Here is an 18798-nt window from a genome sequence, read left to right as displayed (position 1 = left end):
TAGCTCTGATACCAATTGTTGAACAAAACTCTACTTCGAACGATCAATCAACCACACAGATAAACGATTTCACAGATCGCAGATTGGATCTTGAAACAACAATCAAAAGAATACACACAGAATTTACCCTGGTTCGGCTTAAATGCCTACATCCAGCAACTTCACTAATCAATGGAGATTACAACAAGATTGAAACAGTTTCCTCTGGAGAAACTCTCGTGTTTTCCCAATCCCCAACTCAGTATATCACAGTGTATACAAATGACTTCGATAAGATAAGAGCTTACAAAACTACTTCCCAACCTAAACCTTTATAGGCTTTACAAGATTGTGAAAATACCCAAGATACCCTTTACTAAAAAAGTATTAACACACCAAGACCATGCTGACTTGATGACTCAGCATCATGCTGACTTGTTGACTCATAGTCATGCTGACTTGATGACTCAGCATCATGCTGACTTGTTGACTCATAGTCATGCTGACTTGATGACGCACAGTCGTCATCATCAGCACATCAGCTCGTGATCGAAAAAGAACAACTTACACGTTTATTTTTTAATTGCCCGTACCCTTCCCATTACCATAATGGGTATATGTTTTGCATCTCATACCCGTCTCATTTAATTCACGGGTACCCGCGGGTACCCTTACCCGTTAAAAATCAAGAAATAAAACAAAAAATATTACAAATTTAATAAAGTATAAATTTAATAAATCATTCATCTAAAAATTGAACAAATTGAATCTTAATTAATAAAAATAAAGTAGCTTAGTTATATCACTTAATGGTCGAAAAACAAAAGGTTGGTGTTCAAATCTCACATCTTACATCTAAAACACAATAATATTTTTTAATACATAAAAAAGTTATGACGGGTAACGGGTACAAGGTACTCTGGGGGGTCTTCCCATACCCGTCCCATTACCCTAACGGGTAATGTTTTTGATCCCATACCCGTCTCATACCATTTTATACAGGGTACGAGTAGTCCCATTAGGGTCGGATAGTGCCGGGTGAGTACCTATTGCCATCCCTAATGAATATGGATTATTCTATGGTGTGTTTAATGATTTTCTTCATGCGCGGGTTTATGAACTCCGATCTTAGTGACTATGAATGTTGGGAAACTGCTTTTATTCTCACTTATCTATCATTAAACATGTAAAACCAGAAATAGAAATATAACAGTTTTATACCAAGGGTTTTCATTATATGCAATGTTGCTTAATGCTTAATGCAAGAAAGAAATTCATTTAGGGACACTTAAATGCCTAGTAAATCTTAGAATCTCAAGAACACACGAGAGTTGACTTGAGTGAGCCTAAAGTAGAGACATTGACCCACATCATATTACATTCATGAATAAATAGGTAAAAGTTAAACTGTAAACTCCCTGATCATGTTAGGCTTAGCTTGTTCTCTTCCTTTTAAGTGTGATAAATCATCATTTTGCAAACTCATTCTCTATATATCAATTGCTTTTACATCATTCAAATCAAATTGTATGATACCAACCCTCATTCAAAGAAAGAAGATACTGTTACATTGAACACCCTGTTTCATAAGGTTTTTCATTTGGAATTCTTCATCAATTTCTGTGGAGAACGATACTCTACTTATCAATTTATTACTTGTACCTAGTGCACTTGCTAGAGTCGTCTTTTAGGACAACATCTATCCTTACTCATTTACATTTATCTTCTAAATTTTGGACTTATGCCATTGAGTGTTCAATTTATGTCATCAATTGTTTACCCATTTCTACATTGAATTGTTGCACTCTATATGATAAACTGTTTGGTACTTTAGTAGATTATGACATGTTGCCTACCTTTGGTTGTTTGTGTTACCTTTGGCTTCGTTTGTATAATTCCACCAAAATTACATCTTCATTCTCGAAAGTATATTTTCTTGAGTTATAGTAGAGTTTATAAATATTATCATTGCTTTGATCTCTTCAGTAACAAAATGTCACATCATATACTCTTTGCTGAAAATGTATTTTCTAGCCTAGACTTAAATCGTGATTAGAATTCATTATTAGTGGTTGGTCAGTCTGATAATCTGTTAACAATGACATTTTCAGTGTAAGTGGATGGTCTAGACCAAATTGAAAGTTGATGGGTTTGTTGATCGACTCATGTTGTTTAGAAGGCCAAGATGAGAGGGTGGAGGATATTATTGAAGATAGTTCTTCAACTGATATTTGCATCATCGGGTATGATTCTAGCAGTGCACGCATTAACCCTGAAAGCAATTACATTGACCATCGAATATCTGCAGAATCATTGGTCGATGAATCATTGAAGCATAATAGCAATCTAGAGCTTCACTTTAGCATTTGTTGACAATAACTTTTTGTCAATATTACATACTAGGCCTGGGAATGGGCCGACGAGCCCGCCCGGTCCAGGCCTATTTAGTCGGATTTGGACACATGAAAATACTGTCAGGTCCGGTCCGGTCCAAACCCGTATAAGCCCGTTAAAAAATGAACGGGCTTGGGCTTTACAAATTTTACATCGGCCCGGCCCAACCCGATATACTATATATTAAATAAAAAGTGAAACTGAGTTTGGAAAGAATCTATTACGTGTACGATATATATAAAGATTTAAAATATAGTATTTGTCTTGATGCATATAAATATAAATATAGTTCTATTTATTACAAATCTTTTAACTATAATATGGTTTACTAAGGATCATGAAACTCTTCCCTCCTAATAATGAAAATGCAGAATTTAGAACTCTCATTCAATTGGAAGTTAAACAAGTTTGTTATATAAATACCAATAGTACTTAATCATAACAAACATCCAGATCAGCTCCAAAACCATGGCTTATTTTTCAATGCTATCTATTTCTCTCTGCTCTCTTCTTCTTCTCCATGGCTGCATAGTTATCAGTTCTAACACTAATTGCCAAGAGATCCATCGTCTCGTCGCGACGGAACCCGATATCCATATGCCTAGTGAAGCTGGTTCTATTGATATCTGGAATCCAAACACTGACCAGTTTCAATGTGCTGGTGTACAGGTTGTTCGGTACACCATTCAACCCAACGGTCATGCATTACCATTCTACACCAATGCTTATAAAGTCTCTTACATCATTCAAGGTTAAATTTAAATACATTTCACTATTTATTAAATTTCTTTTACTTATCATAAATATTGTACTTATGAATATACAGGCAGTGGTATTCTTGGTGTGATCATTCCCGGATGCTCTCAAGAATTAAATAGCGAGAAAAATGAGTGTGAACACATTCTTCATTTTCAAAGTGGTGATGTGTTTGCTCTCCGCCCTGGGGAAACACTTTGGAGCTATAATAGTGGTTGCGAGCCTATTATTGTCATTGCTATCTATCGTATCACCCACACTGACCCCCTCCGAGTAAGAAATAATAATATATCAAATTTATAAATTAATTATGATATATAATTTAAAGGATACATATCGGAAGACATTTATCTAAAGAATTATATAATTTACGCACAAAGCAAATATGTTATGTCTCAATATATAATATTCATTGAAAGAAAAAAAATACTTTTTTTTTTCATTTTAATAAACATATATAAACTTTAAATATCTTTTATTTTATTTTTGTTGAAACATGCATTTATATATTTTCTCTGTTAAATGTGTCATAGAGATTTGTCCTAGGCGGACCTCAAAATATACTGGACGGGTTTTCTTTGAAGTTTATCGTTAAAGCTTTCAACATCGATAACGAGTTGGCTACCAAACTTCAGAGTAAGATAGATCTTAGAGGCATCATCATTTATCTGACTGATGGACTTCATTTATCAAATTCAACAACTACTAAACAATGTTCAAGATATGACCAACAAGAGCAAAAAGGTTTTTACAATGCGAAAGATGAGTTTTTCTGCAACATTAACACAAGGATAACAAAAATCTCTGAAGGAGCAGATCTTTACATTCCCCAAGTTGGACATTTAACAACCATGGACGCCCACGAATTCCCTATCCTTGAGTCAATTCAACTAAGTCTTTCTTACAACCTCCTCTTAAAGGTGAGAAAATTCTTACTACGATTTTTTACCAAATTGGTCTCTTTTATTGAGTACATAGTGACAAAAACAAAATATGGTTTAGGACAAAAACTTCAGTACATAGTTTAGGACCAGTTAGTGACAAAAACAAAACATGAGACTTGACAGTTTTTTTTTTTAATTTTATTTATCAAAGTTATTCTTTTTTTAGCACCATAAACTATCAGTAAAATAGAATTGCATATTAGAGGTCTCTTTTATTAAAAAAAAAAAAATTGTAAACATCAAATTTTAGTATTATTTTTTTATCTTAATGGAGGGGATGAAACCCCGGAGCACAAAAAAAAAAACAAAAAACAAGTTAAGTGATACTAGTCATCCAAAAAAGACAAAGACCACAAATATCAAATTTTAGTATATTTGAAATCACTTATTTAACCATTTAAAAATAAGTTTTCATATTGCTGATGCAACTTTAGCAAAATTAGAAAAATGCAATTTCAAACATGGATAAAGTGAGTAAAATACTTTTAGCCAGTATTAATTGTCCTAATGTGTCTATAAGTAAAGTACAAAACGGTAGGTTTTATTATTATTTTTGAAATACTTAGACGAGGAATTCCCCTAGCTTTGAATTGTGTACAACACATGTATATATTATTATGTCTTGAAATTCCATTAATAACTAGGGTTGTTAGGATTTCAAACCTCAAGACCACTTGGTCTAAGACGTTCTGATACCATGACAATGAACCATTTCATAAAAAAAGCTTAAGCTATTAAAATCCAAAAATAGCTTTCATTACTTTCTGTAACATTGTGCCATTATAATTAATCAAAAAATTTATAGGTCAAACTGGAAAATAAGCAGCTTAATAAAAAATTAGAAAAATAGGGACTCCTCAAGTTTTTTTCCTTTAATTATTATTGAATTGGTTGTAAAATTGTATATGTTAATTTGCAGGATGTTATGAGATTACCCCACTGGGACAATAATGATAACATAATATATGTGGTGAAAGGTGAAGGTCATATTCAAGTAGTAGATGATAATGGAAAGAATGTGTTTGACGACATGGTAAAGGAAGGACAAGTCCTCCTAGTACCACATAGTTTTTTGATGGTGGAACAATCAAACAGTGAGAGATTTGAATATGTTACCTTCAAGACCAACGCCAACCCAATTACATCCGATCTTTCTGGCCGAAAATCAGTCATTAATTGTTTACCATTGGAGGTTCTTACAAATGCATTCAAAATTACTCAAGACGAGGCTAAGAAAGTGAAGTTTGGAAGGAAAGAGACCTCCTTGGCTAAAAGCGTACGGAACTGAAGATGAAGTTGCATAACTTTTTTTTTTAGTATTGTGAATAATATTTCTTTTCCTAAAATGTGCTTGTTATATCACTAGGTATACGTAATATAACAAGTACGATGATAGTATCCACATGGATGAGAACAAGCACTCATTGTTTGCTATAAAAGTATCAAATATTTAGTCCTCTTAAAAATAACATGTTTTGTAGATATTTTGAATGAAGTTCCTACACTAAGAACAATAAAAATTAATCTAAAGTAACAGATATGAGATCAAGAAAAAATTTGAATGAAATTCCTACACTAAGAAAAGTTTTGTTTTATTTGAGATCAAGAATCTTGTAGCCTTTAGTTCCAGTGGCGGAACCAGGACCCCGGATGACCCGGAGGCTCAAACATATCAATAAAAAAAATTTCAAAACGTAAAAAAAAATCAAAATTAACTGTGCAATTGACCGTAAATTTTCAAAGTCCAGTCTGTTAGGGCTCGGTAAATTTTTTTTAGCCTCCAACGCATTAAAACTGTAAAAATGTTATCATTTTTTTTAGAAACTAGCATTGAACTAATAGAAAATTAAACATGTTTACTTTTTTTAATGGTAATGACATAATAAAAATGGATATTAAGGGTAAAAAAATGAGACTAAAAGGAATTGAACACAGGACCTCTTAAACAAAAGCAAGCATACTTAACCATCTCATCTGCCTTTATATATTGAAATAATACTACATAGAGTCAATATAATTCTCTCCAAAATATTACGAGACACCGTTACTAATTTTTTTTTTCTCAATTCTCGGGCGGCCAGCCGGGGCTTGAGCCCCGGCCAACCCCCTAGTTCCGCCCCTGCTTAGTTCCACATTTAGGACCACAGAAAATACCTTTAATAGCTCTAGGAGTAAGTTCTGTTTTATTGAGGAGTTTCATGACAACTCAATTGGTGAGTAATACTATACTTAGCATAAAAGGATGCTATATGTTGAACTCTTGACCATTATCTGATCTGTTGGTTTTAATTGTTGTTTGAAAAGTATTATAAACATACAGTCCCTCCCTTCACTCTTAGATCTAACCAATAATAATCCAACAGTGATCAAATTACTAATTAAAATATTAGTAACAGATTTCTTTCTATTTTTTTTTATATCTATTATTAATCCTAATTAACTCGTACAAACAAGCAACCACTTTAGAGAGAGAAATTCTCAAACTCGATTCTTCAGCAGGAGCCAAACTCGAACAATCTTCTTTTTGGATTTCACCTGAGAAAAATTCAGGTATTTATTCGTTCAATTGGAAGAACAGAAAATTGATTAAAAGAATTTAGGGATGAAAAATCCAATTATCTCTATTGGATAGGTAGAATAAGGCATTACCTGATGAAGAAGAGAAAAATGCATTACCCGATGAAGATAAAGATGGGAGGGAGATGAAGACGTAGAGATAAGGCGTCTGCTTAGCATCGTGATCTAATTCTAAGGTTATGAAATTGAATTGAAACAAAGAGCAGGAATAAGGGGAGAAGAGGACCTTTAATCAAAGTGTTGATACAAATTCAAGAAAGAGAGATTGGAATAAAAAGAGCACGGAAATCAAATCAAATCAAATCAAATGAGGCATCGTACCAGAAGTGAAGTGGAGAACATCACCCATAAAAAGCTCAAACCTTCTTCATCTACTCCTTCTGTTGAATTGAAAGCCAAATAATTAAAGTGGTTAAGTAAGGTATGATCTTCTAGAGAATAATCAACTAGTTATTGGAGAATAAGAGAAAATAATATGGTTAGATTCTGATAAAAAGAATAACAAAAACTGAGTCTGACTCAACCCAATGTTGATGCCAATTTTTCTCCCCAACAAGTTCAATTGCGAAAATAGAGGCTCTCAATTCAGTCATATAAGCAAAAGAATGAGGGGTAGAAAAAGCAAAACAACATTTGGAAAAGCCTCGATAGTCGTGAAAAAATACCTCCCGCTCCTGCCTCGCCAGGTGTACCAAAAGCAGAGCCGTCCACATTGACTTTAACCCAGCCCGGAGGAGGTTTAAGCTAATGGACCGGAATAATGTTGGGAGCAGGAGGCGGCCTAGGAGAAGCCAGAAGACGGGATAAGATAACGACATCTCTTCGCGAAGTGCAAAAACCTTTAGAAGTGGCAAAGGACTCTCGAATCATTCGAAAGAGGGTGATCTTCGAGTGCTGAATAGAAGGAGAAACTTCCTTAAAGATTACTTCATTCCTGCAATGCCAGATTAACCAGATGCAAGTGACAGTTGCAACATGCCAGATCATCGACACCTGTGAGCCAAAATGAATGCTACAAAGAGTGCTGAAGAAATGGATGAATTGGGAATGACGAGGCAAAGAGCAGTCAAAATAAATCTCAAGGGCCCTCCAAAGAGAATCTGCAAAAGAACAGCTAATGAATAAGTGGTTAATGGACTCAGCATCCCTACCACATAGAACACAATGAGAGCCAATGAAGAATTCTAGACGCTGCAGGAGGTCGTGGCTCTGAACCCGGCTATGCAAAACTCTCCAAAAAGTGAAGGAACAAGAAGGGGGAGTGTGAGCATTCTAAACAAATTTATACCAGTCCACCGAGGAGGGACTAGGACTGATAACCGAGTAGTACTCTTTGGCAGTGAAAATATCCTTCATAGAGGGCTGCCAAGCGTAGAAATTAATATCATCTCTACCCCGATGAATAGATCGAATACTATCTTGAACAACCGAAGGTAGAGTACCTAAGTCAAGCCACTCCGAAATTACCAAAAAATCATCAACAGAATTATAGCGAGAACGCTTATCCTGATGATCAAGACCCAATCTGTCCGCCACCGATGGAATGATCCACCTATTTGTCCAGAAATTGAGCATTGAAGACTGGCCAATCCACCAAAAGGTCTGGTCCCAAATGGATGAATAAACAAACTGAGGAAGGAGCAATGGTAGCTTTAGATAAACTAGAGACAACCAGAAATCTAGACTTCTTCAGAGAAATAGCTAGACTGGTGCTTTGAATTAATTTCCAACACATCTTACCCAAGAGAGCCTGGTTCAAGATCTTAAAGTCCTTAATACCCAAACCTCCACCCTCCAAACTTTTGCAACAAGTCTGCCAGGAAACCGTGATAAGCTTCCCCTGATCAATATAACCCGTCCAAAGGAAATTCCTAACACTTCTATTGAGCTTATTCAACAATCCAACTAGCCACTTGTAGATAAAAAATGAGTGAACCAGAGAACCAGTAATAGCAGACTTAATTAGAGTTAAACGCTCTACAAAGGAGAGAGAGATACCTTTCCACTTGCTAAATTGAGAGAGAAATTTGTCTGCAAGGCTGCTGAGATGACGAGCCCTTAGAGCTCCTTTAAATAGAGGGACTCCTAAGTAAATGAAAGGGAGAGACTCCAAACGGATGCCAAGACAATGAGCAACGAACCCTCCTCGAAGGACTCACCTGAGAACCAAAAAAGATAGCAGATTTGTCCCAACTAACCTGCTGACCGGAGATCTGTCCATAGAGCAGGAAGAAATCCTTGAGTGCATGCAAGTTTCTCAAGGATGCCACTCCAAAAATGAGCATGTCATCAGCAAAAAGAAGATGAGAGGGAAAAGAATTTCCTCCAGAATAACACATAGGAGAATAAGTACCCGCCCTCACCATCTTAGCAAGCCAACGAGAGAAAAAATCATCAGCAATGTCAAATAGAAGAGGAGAGAGGGGGTCCCCTTGTCTAACCCCTATAGAACAAGAAAAGTAACCCTTTGGAGAACGATTAACCATCACAGAAATACGAGCAGATGTCAGAATATTTAGGATCCAATCCCTGAAAGTAAGAGAAAAACCAAAGGAATCCAACACAACCAAGAGGAAGTTCCAATCTAAACTATCAAAAGCCTTACAAATATCAATTTTTAAGGCCATGTGTCCACCAAAACATTTTCTGTCAAGCATATTAACTCCCTCAGAAGCTAAGGCAATGCACTGATGAATGCTTTTACCTTTAAGGATACCATACTGGTTGGGAGAGACAATCCTTGCTGCAATAACTGCGAGGCGATCTGCAAGAATTTTTGAGATGATTTTGAAACCAAAGTTACTCATCACAATTGGACAAAAATTCTCAATTCTGTCAGCTTCAGCAACTTTAGGAATTAGAGACATAATACTAGAGTTTAAACCAGGCAGGATGCAACTACGATCAAAGAAAGGCTGAACCATATTGCAAACACCCTTCCCTACAATATCCCAAAAGAAACGATAAAAAGTTCCCCCAAAACCATTAGGGCCAAGGGCACTGTCAGGATCCATGGAAAAGACCGTGTCTTTAATAGCTTCAATGGAAGGTTTGGAAATTAATTTCTCATTTTCCAAACAAGTTACTAAGTTGGAAATTCCCTCATTAATTGGAGAAAGATCAATATCTTCTCTAGAACTACGAAAGAGATTAGAGAAATACTCAATTACATGATTAGATAATCTTACCATGTTAGAAGAGGGACACACATCACCGATCCTCAAATGATGAATGTCGGCCCATGTCTTTCTAACTCTAGCAGACCTTTTCAAAAAACTAGTGTTCCTATCCCCCTCTTTAAGCCACTTAACATGGATTTTCTCTCTGTACATCATCTCCTGCCGAAGAAGTTGTAAATCAAGGTTGGAGCAGGCGGCAGAAGCAACACTACTCAACTCTAGAGAATCTCCTTGCTCTGAAATTTGCTTTTGAATATCTGCTAGATGAACTTCTAGCAGGTGGATATTAGAATCAATTCTGCCAAACACGTTTTTATTCCAATCCCTGAGAATAGGCCTAAGAGTGCGAAGTTTATGACATAATAGTTGTGTTGGAAATTAGGCTAAGGTATAGCAGCGGAAATATAAAATTTTAACCTATTTCCATTTAACCACAAGATCCGTTAACCGTTATTTCATATAAAGAATGATAAGAAGAAATACCTTTTAGAAGTTCTATCTACCGTTGCAAACGAAGTGCCCACAACTTCAAAAGAGATAGAAACTGTCTACCAATCTGCCCCTATCCGAAACAGACCTTCCAGACCTCCGAAAGATAATCCCTTCGGTGGAAACGTGGAAGAATATGTCTAAAAGCTCCTGTCCAAAAATCGCGACGATCCGACAGTTCAATCTTTGGGAATCCGCGAAATCGTGAACTGACCTGATGTAGGAGTAGTAAAACGAATTTCTCCCTTTTATTTGTTTTTCTTCTTCGAGTTCCCAAACACGAAATAAAACACGGAAAGATTAATTTGGAATCAACCGTTGAATAGCAACCAAAGTAGATTGCCTCTAACTAATCAACACAAGATCAAGGATAAAAGAAATAGATGAAAATTAATTGATCAAACGAAGCCGTAGAGAAATCTCGTCCTCAAACTAGGAGTGTCGAATTTTCTCTCTCTTGGACTAGGTGAATTTCGAAAATCACAAGTAGGGTATGGCTTGCTTGGATTGCGAAAATCTCAAGGGAAGGGGTATTTATAATCTCTTGTATCTAATCCCTAGTTAGATAAAATTAGGTTACTTAATAGGAATTCCATTCGGAATAGAATTCCTAATTATTATCTCACTATATATCTAATATATTAAGGATAATAATAATAACCTTATTGGATAATAATAGGAGTATATTAATCTAATTAAAACTCCTAACTTAATTATCTCTTAATTAATTTAATTCATATTCCTAATCTAATTAGGATTAACAAAATCAAATTAATTATTCATGTATATCACTACATGAATTTCGACCCCCTTATGTCCATGGGCCTTATTGGGCTCAATTGGGCTTCTATCAATTAATTAACATCTATCTCTCTTTTAGGTTCCAAGTCTTATGTGTGATCCATTAGGTTCTTATTGCTTCTAGCCATATGCAACGTTATTAAATTAATTTTCAAAGAATTATATTTAATCTTTGCATAACGTAATGATGTACAGAGTATGTGATTAGCAAGTCCGTAATCATTCCCCCAGAGCTATAAGAAGACAGGTTGATTCTGTCGTTAACCTTTTCGTATTAGTTACAGTATAATTCGATCCTTTATCAACTACATCCTTGAACTGAATCTTATGACTATGGGTGATGTCAAGTCACATATAGCGAGATGTTCGTTTTACTTGTACAGGCCGAGTCAACTCAAAAAGATAGGTTAAGTGAAATCCGTATTTCAATCTTAAGCTATCACCTTGCAAGGATTTAGAGTCAAGTCTTCCACAAGCGATCCATGGACATATCTCCCATTTACCAGGAGTGATAAATGCTCAATCCAATATATAACGACTCCGCAATTACTTCTTGTGATACCCAATGTCTACTGTTCACACCCTAGAGTCATCTCTATTAAGGATCGTGTTACACCAGAGTCAAAGCATCACATTCCGTAATCCAGAATACCAATTAATATTCCTTTGAGTCTGAGGATTAGTTATACCTATTAATACCAATGAGATGAACAGGTGACAAGGATGAATCTACCCATCCTGTTATCTCAAATCGGATCCCCAATCCTAATGAACAACGTTTCATCGGATCTATGTAACTGTCCAGATATCTGTATATATGAAGCTTGTGAGATCAGCTTTCTGTCGGACAGAAGACATTGTTACATACAAGTCTCAACAGTGATATGCCAATCCCAAACATATCACTTGACTTGGGGTGGTTTTAAGTTTATCAGTTTACTATAAAGTTTTGTCTCACTTCATGCTTGTATAAACACTTTATAATCACTTTAAATAAACTTACGGATTTCCTTTTATTAGACTTTATTTAGTGCTTAAAAGGGATTGCCTTTATATAGTTATAAAACATATATCTCATTAAACAAATGATATAAAGAACAATTCATTTACATTAAGTTTGTATCCTAGAACAATTGTTTATAGGACACTAAACCCCAACAAGTTGTGCATGAGGGAGAGAGATGTAAGATGTTGTCCAGTGATTAGCAATTACCCCCTTTAAAGAATCATTTGTGGTCCACATGACATGGAATCTGAACCTAGCTATCATTGGTTCCCCAATTCTGCATTGAAGGAGCATCGGGCAATGATTAGAACTATACCTTGCCAAAGCCGTGCAAGAGATAGAGTCCCAAGAATCTAAAAACCCTCTGACACCAAAGCTCTATCTAGGCGACATTCAACATGAGCCGCTGTTTGGGTTTAGTGTCCTATAAGACAATTGTTCTAGGATACAAACTTAATGTAAATGAAGTGTTCTTTATATCATTTGTTTTAATGAGATATATGTTTTATAACTATATAAAGGAAATCCCCTTTTAAGAACTAAATAAAGTCTAATAAAATGAAATCCGTAAGTTTGTTTAAAGTGATTATAAAGTGTTCATACAAGCATGAAGTGAGACGAAACTTTGTAATAAACTAATAAACTTAAAATCACTCCAAGTCAAGTAATATGTTCAGGATTGACATATCACTGTTGAGACTTGCATGTAACAATGTCTTCTGTCCGACAGAGAGCTGATCTCACAAGCTTCATATACAGATATCTGGACAGTTACATGGATCTGATGAAAAGTAGTTCATTAGGATTGGGGACCCGACTTGAGATAACAGGATGGGTAGATTCATCCTTGTCACCTGTTCATCTCATTGGTATTAATAGGTATAAATAATCCTCAGACTCAAAGGAATGTTAATTAGTCATTCTGGATTACTGAATGTGACGCTTTGATCCTGTTGTAACACGATCCTTAACAGAGATGACTCTGTGGTATGAACATCAGACGTTGGGTATCACAGGAAGTGATTGCGGGATCGTTATACATTGGATTGAGCATTTATCACTCCCGATAAATGGGAGATATGTCCATGGATCGCTTGTGGAAGACTTGACTCTAAATCCTTGCAAGGTGATAGCTTAAGATTGAAATACAGATTTCTCTTAACCTATCTAATTGGAGTTGACTCGGCCAGAACAAGTAAAACGAACGTCTCGCTATATGTGACTTGACATTACCCATAGTCATAAGATTCAGTTCAAGGACGTAGTTGATAAAGGATCGAATTATACCGTAACTAATACGGAAAGGTCAACGACAGAATCAACCTGTCTTCTTATAGCTCTGGGGGAATGATTACGGACTTGCTAATCACATACTTTGTACATCATTCCGTTATGCAAAAAATTCAATATAATTCTTTGAAAATTAATTTAATAGTTGCATACGGCCAGAAGCAATAAGAACCTAATGGGTCACACATAAGACTTGGAACCCAAAAGAGAGACAGATGTTAATTAATTAACGGAAGCCCAACTGAGCCCAATAAGGCCCAATTACTATGGGGGGCGATTTATGTATGTAAATACATAAATAAATTAGTTTGATTTTATCAAATCCTAATTAGATTAGGATTATGAATTAAATTAATTAAAGGATAAATAAGTTAGGAGTTTTAATTAGATTATATTACTCCTATTATTATCCAATAAGGTTATTGTTATTATCTTTTAGATATATTAATAGATAATAATTAAGAATTCTATTCCGAATTAAATTCTTATTCAGTAACCTAATTCTATCTAACTAGGGATTAGATACAAGAGATTATAAATATCCCCATGTAGTGAATTTCGAATCAAACCCTAAGAAAATAGAGAGAGAATTTCGACCCCTAGCTCGAGGACGAGATTTTCCACCGCTTCCTTCCGTTCAATTGATTTTCATCTCTTTCTCTTTATCCTTGATCTTGTGTTGATTAATTAGAGACAATCTACTTTGGTTGTTTTAAACGGTTGATTCTAACTTGATCTTCCATTGTTTTGTTTTGTGCTCGGGAACTCGAAGTAAGAGTTGTGGGCACTTCGTTTGCAACGGTAGATAGAACTTCTGAAACGTATTTCTTTTATCCCTCTTTATATGAAATAACGATTAACGGATCTTGGGGTTAATGGAAATAAGTTAAAATTTTTATATTTCCGCTGCTATACGTTACCCTATTTTCCATCAGTGGTATCAGAGCCAACGTTAAATCCGTTATTTCATATATGAAAATTTAGAAGTTTTTCAATCAGGTTGAATAAATATTTATAGTTAGGTTAATTAACAAAACTGTTTTGATTAATAAGTTTTAATTAATTGTTAATTAAAACAAATTATGCACATGTTCCTAATAATTTTGGTTGATAATCATTATGACAAAATCTATTAGTTTTATGGTTAGATTGATAAAATCAGTTTTATTTATTCTAAAAGATAAAACGGAAAATCTATAATAGTTTTTCCTAGTTTCTGAAAATCGTTTTAAAACCGTTTTAAAACTGATATATATATATATATATATATATATATATATATATAAAATTACAGCAGCTCGGGTCGCGTCGACTGCTGTCGCGCGGTTGCTGCCGCGCGCGACGCCTGGCCGCCGCTGCCGCAAGGCAGCGGCGGATCAGACGCCTAGGGCTGCTGCCAAACGGCAGCAGCCCAACCTCGGGCCCGGCCCGAGACCCACTTGTTTTTAAATCGTTTAAAATTAGTTTTGAATATATATATATATGTTTCAGAAATTAATAGTTTTCTGTTTTGATTATCGAATGAAAATTTATTTAAAAGTTTGTTTTACCTATTTGTAAATCAAAATATTAAATGAATTGAAATCAAAATAATTGGGACGTGCATAATTAAAGTTTTGTATAGAAGATATGAAACTGTTAGAAGTAAAATTAGATAAAAGTTAATTTGATGAGTAAATGTGATTAACCTAAATATTACATAAAATACTTATATAATCAACCAATTAAATTTATTTAATTGAGTCTATGCATGTTTGGAGTTATGGACATATTTGGACCCTCTTTTAGTCTTTTGGTATTTTTGAAATAGGGCCTGCGAGTCCTTCCTTTCTACTATCTATTGTAATTTCTCCTCTCATCTAATTCCCTTCAATTCAATTGAAGTTTTCTTTAGTAGAATAGAAATTAATATGTAATTTCAAGGCGCCATGGAGAAGACGGAGGACCTAAAGAGAAATATGTAATAGTTAGTATTTCCCTAGGTTTGACCTTTTATTCCGTCTCTGGCTCGACGGAATAATTTAGATAATATGTCCATAACGCCAATGTATGTGTCTGATGTATGCTAAAGCAAATCAAGACTAAGTTAGATTATGAGACCTAAAATAAAATCCCTCATTAAAAGTTAAGTAAATAAGCAAGTTATTAAAATCGGTTGCCCCTCCCTAATATTATAATTCAGCCGGCAGTACTGGGGGCCTTTGGGTTGTTGAGCAAACTCAAGCTCGGGGTCTTACGATAACACCTGAATGATCGAAAATCATTTTTCATGAATATGAGGTAATACTTAAATTAGATTATGATAATTGGATGAGCAAACTCATGTTGTCATAAACTAATGCGCAATATGGTTGGGATTAATGTGAATAGCATATTAGTTACTAATGTGGTTAGTAACTCAATAACCTAGGAATCACATTAAAGATGTGATTGATTACATGAATCTACCTAACGAATGAGACTAGCTTGTTGAGCAAACTCAAGGTGAAATCTCAAGAGTTAGGATCCTAGCTCACTAAAGGATTTGTGAAAATTCTTCGAATTAATATGGAGGGCTATTAATTTGGCAAAATAGTGGGAGCAATCTAAAATAAACTAAAAGGCCTATAATTTTAGATTGATATACTTTAAAGCAAATGAATAACATACGTTTACTCTTTCTCACTCTCAGGTTTAATTAAACACTCTTAAAATCATGACTAAAACCAATCTGCAAAACATTCTTACCGATAACAAGTTGAACGGTTCAAACTTCACCGACTGGTTTCGTAACCTCAAAATCGTTTTGTAGTTCGATAAGATAGGGTATGTACTTGATACAACGATACCCCCTATCCCAGCTGATGATGCTCCCATCGAAGAAATTGATGCTTACCAGAAGCACAAAGCTGATGATGATCATGCGGGATGCATCATACTTGCATCGATGACACCGGAATTACAAAGGCAACATGAGGAAATGGATGCCTATTCCATCATCATGCACCTTAAAAAGCTGTTTGGGAAACAGACTAGGTGCGAACGCTACGAGATATCCAAGTTACTATATCGTTGCAGGATGCAAGAGGGCACATTTGTGATGACACATTGTGTCAAGATGATTGGCTATATTACCAAACTTTCAAGTATTGGATTCGCGATGGATAACGAACTAAGCATAGACTTAATTCTTCAATCCCTCCCAAAGAGTTATTCACAGTTCATCATGAACTACCAGATGAATGACTTGCAAACCTCTCTTGAAGAGCTTGCAAATATGCTCAAGTCAGTTGAGCCCAATATGAAGAAAGACAAGGCAATACCGGCTCTTGTCATAGAGGGATCAAAGAAGAGGAAGGGGAATTTTCCCAATCCTAAATATCCCAAGAAAGGCAAGGGAGCCATGCCCACTAAATCTAAGGGAAAGGAAGTGAAGAAGCCCAAAGGAGAGTGCCACTTCTGTGGTAAAGACGGGCATTAGAGAAGGAACTGCAAGGAGTACCTAGCCTCCCTCAAGAAGGGAAAAGGCAGTGCTTCAACATCTGGTATGTTTTATATTGAAATAAATATAGTTTCACAGTCTGAATCTTGGGTACTTGATACCGGATGCGGATCTCATATTTGTACAAATATGCAGGAACTAAATCGGACTAGGGAACTGAAGAAAGGAAGCATAAACTTGCGAGTAGGAAATGGAGCAAGAGTTGCCGCCCTCGCAATTGGAGATTATGTTTTAAATTTTCCCTCTGGGCTTGTAATAAAATTAAGGAATTGTTTGTACATTCCTCAAATGTCTCGTAGCATTATTTCTATTAGCCGTCTTGTTGACGACGGTTTTCATATTTCAATAAAAGACAAACATTGCGACTTTTATAGAGATTCGATTTTCTATTTTTCAGGAATATCACAAAATGGGATTTATGTGTTAGATGCCAAAATTTCTGTTTTCGCAATTGATACCAAAAGACATAAGCTAGATAATTCAACTTACTTGTGGCATTGTCGTTTAGGCTATATAAACAAAAGACGCATGCTTAAGCTACATCAAGATGGGCTTATAAATTCAATTGATCCTGAATCATTGGAAACATGCGAAGCATGTTTAAAAGGTAAAATGACAAAGACACCCTTTAGCAATAAAGGTGAACGTGTATCAGACACTCTAGGACTCATTCATTCAGATGTATGCGGTCCTATGTCAGTCCAAGCAAGAGGAGGATTCAAATACTTCATAAGCTTCATAGACGACCATACCCGATATGGTTATATCTACTTGATGAAGCACGAGTTTGAAGCTTTTGAGAAATTCAAATGCTTCAAGAATGAAGTAGAAAATCAATTAGGAAAGAAAATAAAGACACTTCAATCCGATCGAGGTGGCAAATATCTTTCAGATGATTTTCTGAATTATCTAACTGAATGTGGGATATGCTCACAATGGACACCTCCCTATACACCACAACACAATGGTGTATCCGAGAGGAGGAACCGCACCTTACTAGATATGGTACGATCCATGATGAGCATAGCATTACTTCCAAAGACATTCTGGGGCTATGCCTTAGAAACCGCCCTCTTCACCCTAAATCGAGTACCAACTAAATCCGCTAGTTCCACATCATATGAATTGTTCGTTGGTAGGAAACCCGTGTTCTCATTCATGAGAGTATGGGGTTGTTCAGCATTTGTCAAACGCATTGCGTCCGACAAACTAGATTCTAAATCTGATAAATGTTTCTTCGTTGGATACCCTAAGAAAACTGTGGGATATTACTTCTATCATCCAGATGATCAGAAAGTAATAGTATCCAAGCACGCAACCTTCTTAGAGAAAGAGTTTCTCGAAGACACAGAAAAGGGAAGCATGATTGAACTTGATGAAGTTCATGAACAAGAAACACCAACTGAAACAACAGAAGCGGTCGAGGAACCCGATGCAGTCCCATTAGATGAGACTCAAGTGCCACCCCTTCGTAGATCACAAAGAGTTCATGAACTCCCTATTAGATATGGTTTTCTAGTGGGAGGTAATGATGAGGTTCCCGTGTTAGACGACGAACCCGAAAACTACGAAGAGGCTCTTAACAGTCCAGATTCTAAAGCATGGCTTGAAGCCATGGATTCTGAGATGGATTCCATGTACACCAACCAAGTGTGGACTTTGGTTGATCCACCCGAAGGGATAAAACCCATTGGGTGCAGGTGGATCTTCAAAAAGAAGACTGACATGGATGGAAAGGTTAGCACCTACAAAGCTAGGTTAGTAGCGAAAGGATATCGTCAGAAGCAAGGAATTGATTATGACGAAACTTTCTCTCCTGTGGCTATGTCCAAATCAATTAGAATAATGCTTGCTATTGCCGCTCACTATGATTACGAGATTTGGCAAATGGATGTGAAAACA

The 18798-nt window shown here is 35.8% G+C and overlaps 1 protein-coding gene across 1 annotated transcript; it reads left to right on the top strand.

Annotated features, from left to right (window-relative positions):
• Positions 1-2821: 2821 nt before the first annotated feature.
• LOC136230542 (11S globulin seed storage protein Ana o 2.0101-like) lies at positions 2822-5602 on the top strand. The gene is made up of 4 exons (XM_066019623.1): positions 2822-3124; positions 3200-3402; positions 3663-4049; positions 4993-5602. The coding sequence occupies exons 1-4, from the start codon at positions 2842-2844 to the stop codon at positions 5359-5361; spliced, it is 1242 nt and encodes a 413-aa protein (XP_065875695.1). The 5' UTR covers positions 2822-2841; the 3' UTR covers positions 5362-5602.
• The last annotated feature ends 13196 nt before the right edge of the window (positions 5603-18798 follow it).

The sequence above is a fragment of the Euphorbia lathyris genome, chromosome 5 (genome assembly GCF_963576675.1).
Source record: "Euphorbia lathyris chromosome 5, ddEupLath1.1, whole genome shotgun sequence".
Classification (NCBI taxonomy): Eukaryota; Viridiplantae; Streptophyta; class Magnoliopsida; order Malpighiales; family Euphorbiaceae; genus Euphorbia; species Euphorbia lathyris.
This window is presented reverse-complemented; position numbering and strand designations above follow the sequence as displayed.

Bases quoted from the DNA above. Each gene is read 5' to 3' on its own strand.
- LOC136230542 (XM_066019623.1), top strand. From the start codon at position 2,842: ATGGCTTATTTTTCAATGCTATCTATTTCTCTCTGCTCTCTTCTTCTT. The intron at 3,125-3,199 runs GTTAAATTTAAA...ATGAATATACAG, and splicing joins AGTCTCTTACATCATTCAAG to GCAGTGGTATTCTTGGTGTG. The intron at 3,403-3,662 runs GTAAGAAATAAT...AATGTGTCATAG, and splicing joins CCCACACTGACCCCCTCCGA to AGATTTGTCCTAGGCGGACC.